The 6,000-nt window shown below is 35.2% G+C and overlaps 1 protein-coding gene across 1 annotated transcript in view; it reads left to right on the top strand.

Annotated features, from left to right (window-relative positions):
* The first annotated feature begins 996 nt into the window (after nt 1-996).
* The window catches only part of LOC114322739 (ubiquitin carboxyl-terminal hydrolase 8), a 33,013-nt gene continuing 28,009 nt past the window's right edge, over nt 997-6,000 (top strand). The window contains exons 1-3 of the mRNA XM_082906478.1: nt 997-1,269; nt 1,496-1,750; nt 2,677-2,818. Of these exons, the coding sequence (XP_082762604.1) occupies nt 1,175-1,269; nt 1,496-1,750; nt 2,677-2,818 (492 nt within the window). The 5' untranslated portion in view covers nt 997-1,174. The remainder of the gene's footprint in view (nt 1,270-1,495; nt 1,751-2,676; nt 2,819-6,000) is intronic.

Raw genomic sequence — 6,000 nt, 5'->3', positions numbered from 1 at the left:
ATTTTTGAATTTTTTTTAAAATAAATTTATTTGGTTGGAAATTCTTTTTAAAAAATTTCTAAAATCATTTTATCTTAATTATACATCAATCAATTATTTTTTCTCTTTCCTTTTTTATTCTCAATCACTTTTTTTCTCATACAAATCTTTTCAACTACAACAAAATATCAAATCATCCCAAACTCCAAAACCATTTTCCAAATATACAACCAAACAAATCAAAAAAATTTCTAAACTTTCTCTCTAAATTATTTTTTAAAAAATTATCTCAAAACACAAATCAAACACCCTCCAATTTTTTCCTCGCAATAATAATAACTAATAGGCCATGGCTTCTGTCTAGTCTGGGATCAGACTGGACCGTACTGTTGGACTCGTAGAGGCCTACCACGAGTCTTGTTTTGATAATCTGAACCGTTCAATGTGTAGAACTCGTCGAGTACTATATGCCTGTAAAAAATCATGTTGATCGGATATCGATAGCTATGTGAACAAAATAATTTTTTATCAACCGTTAATTTTTTTACCGTCTATTTTTTTATACAAAACTGATTTGATCACATAGCTATCGATATCTAATCAACGTGATTTTTTGTAAATATGTAGTACTCAATGAGTTCTACATATTGAATAGTTTAAATTTTCAAAACGGGACCCATGGTAGACCCGCATGGATCCAACAGCACGGTTCAATTGGACTGGACAGAAGTCGGACCCTAACTAATATATATATGAGCCGTGATTGAGGCCTCGAGACTGAGGCGCGAAATTGCCTCGAAATGCAATTTTTTTTTTTTTTTTTTTTGTTTGTTTTTTCTGGGCTAAATCATTGCAGAAAAAAATAAATAAAAATAATAATAATAATAATAAGCAAAGCATCAACCCAGAAAAAAAAAAAAAAAAAAAAAAAAAAAAAAAAAAAAACCAAATTCGAGGCAAATTTGAGCCAAAAAATTTGAGGCCTCAATCATTTTTGTATATATATATATCAATTTTTTTTTTTAAAATTTTTTATTTGATTTTGATCCTTTGAATCCTCTTCACGGAAAAAACACCACTCGCTTCTCTTCAAATCCGCCATTCTCTCTCTCTTCTCTCTCTCATGATCTGCATTCTTGCAAGCCTCATCCGCCATTTTTGAATTTGCACAAGCTCCGTCTTTCTCTCTCTAAAAATGGACGGTCCCACCGAAGAATCTTCCGACACTTCCAAACAAGCCTCCGTCTCAAACAACGGCGACGACCAGCGAGTCTACTTCGTTCCCTACAGGTAAACACCCTCATTCACCTCTTCAATCAATCAATCAATTAATCAATCAATCAACATTTGCAAGCCCAAAACACAATTTACACTTTTTTGTTTTTTTGTTTTCTATGCGGGGTTTTTTTTTCCCCCCCGCATTGGATTCAAATGATCAAATTTAGGTAAAATATGATTCGGGTTGTGAAATTTGACAATTGGGATTGTTGGGTCTTCTTCACATGTGGTGTTTTAGGTGGTGGAAAGAGGCACAGGGCTCTTCATCATCGCCTGATTCGGATGGGAAGAAGGGGATTTTGTACACGGTCACACCCGTGTCATCGTATGCCGGTCCGATGAAGATAATCAACAACATATTTAACTCAGATCTTGTGTTGAATCTGAGGAGAGATGGTGATTTTTTGCAGAATAATGAGAATGGTGATGTGGGGATCTCAGGTCGGGAATATGCCCTGGTTCCTGGGGAAATGTGGCTGGAGGCTCTTAAATGGTGAGTGCTTTAGATTTTGTGTGAAACTGGATTTTCTGAATTTGTTGAATAGCCAATGGAACAGTAGTGCTTGCGGCTTTGTCGTTTTCTTTGATTCAAATGTGCGTGAAAATTGGTGTTTATTTGTTGGATTATTGCTTGAGATGCCTTGTTTTTGTTTTCAATGATTCCAACAGCTGGTTCTTTAATTTCTTGCATTCGGTAACTTATTTCTTATTTGAGTGATTTATGGTATGCTCACAATTTATTGAGTTTCCTTGCACCTTTGAAAAAATAAAATGGTAAGTCATAGATTCTTGCTTGTTGGGGAACCATAATTTTTTTCTATTCCATGCACACAACTGCAGTATTCTTTCGCTTGGAGTTGTCCACTGAATTAACTGTAATCACAATTATAAGTGAAACAAAAATGCTCGAGACCCACAATTTACATCCCCAAATTCACCCATGGTGTCATCGCACAAGAGTTGGGTTGGGTCTTATACGGCTGAGTTTGTGACAAATCAAAACTTGACATGTATCATGCCTTGATATTGTGGGTCAAATTAGGAGAAGCCTAAAACCTTAAACATTTTCCTTAGTGATAACTTATTTTTTCACTCCATTTTGTTTTATATTTTAGTAGATATGGAAAAGAAAGCAGTTTGTTTTTCTATGTAGGCTACTGTGTCTTCTTCCTGGAAATACCCTTTTGAGGTTGCTCGTGTCAATTTTTTATTTTAAATTGTTTTGTTTCAATGGTGTATTAAGCAATTTTGGGGTGTCAGAGTTGCATGGTTACTAATTGATAAATTCTTGAGATTACCTTTTATATTGATGGCTTTATCTATATATTAGAGGAAAAGCCCATGCTTTTGGATACAAGTGCTTGGATAGTAATAGTTTATCCCACTAAAGAACTGGTAATGTTCTCCTGCTTCACATAGGCACAGCGATAATAAAACTGCTACAAAGGATGGTAGAAGCTTTTCAGCTGCAGAAGATGATATGGCAGATGTCTATCCTTTACAACTTAGGCTCTCTGCTTTGCGAGAAACAAACACAGTGGGAGTAAAAATAAGCAAAAAGGTGAAACTTTTCAGCTAATCTCTCTCTCTCTCTCTCGATATGTATCATTTTGATTGACACTTCCGGTCTTAAAGCCTTTGCCTCCTTCTGGAATTTAAGAATGAAACATATTCTTTGATGGTATGGGCTCTTAAATAAAAAGAATTTAGTTCTTACATGAAATACTATCCGATACAGGTGCAAAGTGCTAGATTTACTTGTAAACATAATATTAATTTTAATAGACATCTGGATAATGTTTGTAATTCATGGAGTACAGTAGGTTATTAATTCATGAATTAAAATAACTTCCAATTCAGCTTGAATGGAAGCATACACAGTTTTTGAGCCTTTATTTTATTTTATTTTTTTTTAGAGTTTTATGTTGGCAGAGATTACATTTAACAAACTAACAATATAAGACAAGAAAAACTGGCCTCCAAGTCTCAAGTCTCACACCCTTTCCAATGTGCGACTGTGACAGCTTGATGTACATTGCTGGGGCCACCAATTAATTATATGTACCCTGAAACTTGTTTTGGGGCTGTTAGTTGCACGTGTGTATGTGCATGTATATACTTGCCAAAAGAGAACAAGGAGACTTTGAGAAAAGGGGGTGACAAATTGGGGTAGAAAACGAGGAGGGAGGGTGAGGGTGTAAGAGCTCAATTTGCATTGTTTGTTCCTATTTATTATTTTTTATCAGTATAATCTTTTTAGGCAATTGGTTGTCCAATATACTTGATAAAAGATTTATATGAATTGCGTAAATATTAGGGAAAAATAGGCTGTGAGCTAGTGTGATGGAAAGTGCTATCTTCCTTCCCTTATGCTTTGGCACGATTGGTCACTGGAATCAACCTCTCCACTAAGACTACCTACCTAGGAGGAATGAATGGTTAAGGATAATAAGGCAAAGGAAGGAATATATTGGAAGTTATTTCATTGAAAGGGGAGACTATAACTATTGATCAAAATAATGGAAGTCTTGAAACCTTTATCAAGGAGCCATTTGTAGCAAGAAGCAAGGGTTATCATGAATGCGGGGGGTTACAGAGAATTGACCTATCCATAGGGTGATCCTATGATTGATGCATGATATAAACTCTCCCTATCTGTATTTTGTTATTTTTTTGAAACAAATTAGAGTGATTCAACTCCCGGCTTGAGTTGGAGGTGGGACCAATTGGCCTTTGTAGCTATAGGAAGAATGTTGTCATAGTTAATAATTTGCTTGGATTGGAATGGTTCCTATTTGCTTAGCTTGGTCTATTCTGGCTAAGATTGGTCCATACTTGTCTTTGGCTCAGACTGCATTGTGTGATTAGGCAGCTTTGGGAGGTTGTGAGGTTGTGTTGCTTGTAGAGTACCCCGTCAAAGAGTCTTTTTCTTTTTGTTGTATGGGCTTGCCCCAAGGTGTAATAACTTAATAAGTCTTCTCTGGCTAGATCCTAAGATTTCAATCCATGGCTCACTAATTCTCATATGGCCCAAGGAAAAGAAATGCCATGGTGGTCATATTTGTCTGCCAAGCCAAGTACCTCTGCAATGGGAAAAAAAAAAAAATGGATTGACCAACCCACTTCTTAAATAACCTACATCTAAAAGAGTATTATTTGATACAGGGAATTGCATGGGAAAAATTGTGGAAAAGGGGGAATGCTCAAATCTGGCATGTGTTAATGCACAAATAATAGATGAGAACACATGCTTAGATGACAAAGAATTGGGAAAAACATTCAATGGTGGCACAAACTTAATTTCCAATGCTGATGGTACGAACATTAAATGGTTTTGGGGATAAGAAGGTAGCTGTTCCATAATTGTGAATAGTATCACAAAAATAGTAATATCATAAATTGTGCGAGAAAGGAGAAAAAAAGGTAGAAGAAGCGGAGAAGGAAAGAGGCGCTTCACCCTAGTAAGGGTTAGACATATTCGCACAAAGTACAAACACAATTTCAAATATTTGTAAACTCAGCCCGGGATAATTTAAATGGAGTTCCTTGGTGTTCGAGGGGGAGTTGTTGTCCATCGTTGGTTTGGCGGATGGCCAGTAGCCCAAAGAAATGAAAGAATTGGTTACATTCACAAATAGGAAACTAGGAAACCTTTATGAATTTGAATATTCTATGCCTACCGTAAACTACCTAAAATTATGACGTGACTCAAATTACGAACCATCCCATGGCCATGTTTAGGAAATTGCAAAATTATGAAAATACTTCTAACTATTAAAACCTATAAAAAATAGAATAAATCATACTAGCTGCTCACTAACTCATAAAAACATAAATTAAGACTCAAATAGACCCTAACATATGATCCACGTGAATTCCAAATTTGCCCTTCTTATAATTTCCATGCTTTGCATCGCCTTTTCTCTAAAAAAATAAAAAAATAAAAAATCATAAATATACATACTTGACATCAGCAAAAGTCACAACTTATGTAATGGCTATGGTCACTTTCTTTTAGACCAAGAAAGGCTTCTTGCTATCTACAGATCTTTGTTTTTGGCTTCCAATGTGTATCATTTTTGTTTAGCCATTAAATAGATACAACATAAATAACATTAATGATGAATACCTCGAGTATATCATTTTTTTTAAAAGATGACCATGAGTATCAACAAAATGATTATTTGAGATTACCTCTATGCTTGAGCGTGGATCATGACATGAAACTCCAATGTTAGGGGTATTTAGAGGAATGCGATTGAATTGTCTAGCAATGCCAAAATGTTCTTGTTTAATATGCTGAACTATTTTGGGGGCCTTAGAAAAGTTCTCAAACCGATGCCTTTTATTAGTAAGAAAAATGATTCATCCCCCTAATTTTGGCCTCCCCAATTCCATGCCCAATGATGTGGAATTAGGGGAGCTAAAGATGAGAGAGTGAGGAGTAGGGGATTGCTTCACCTGTGTTTTAGCCACGTCGTTGGGGGTGGAATTGGGGGCCTCAATTAGGGGGATGTAGCATATCTTTCATTAGTAATTCACTTAATCTTTTTCTTGACACAATCAATATTAGGTAGGATTTTGTCAATTTTAAAAACTTATTGCTGCAAAAGTAGCTGTTATCTATTCTTTTAATTTAATTTGGTACATCAATTAGAGTGATTTTTTCCCCTCTTTCTAGTTGTATAGTTTTTTTCGAAAACTTTTAATTCTAAAAACAAATCTAGACCATCAATATAATTA

This window comes from Camellia sinensis, chromosome 14, assembly GCF_055761805.1.
Source record: "Camellia sinensis isolate YWXY chromosome 14, ASM5576180v1, whole genome shotgun sequence".
Taxonomy (NCBI): domain Eukaryota; kingdom Viridiplantae; phylum Streptophyta; class Magnoliopsida; order Ericales; family Theaceae; genus Camellia; species Camellia sinensis.
Note: the sequence above shows the minus strand (reverse complement) of the source record. Positions and strands in the feature narration are given on the sequence as shown.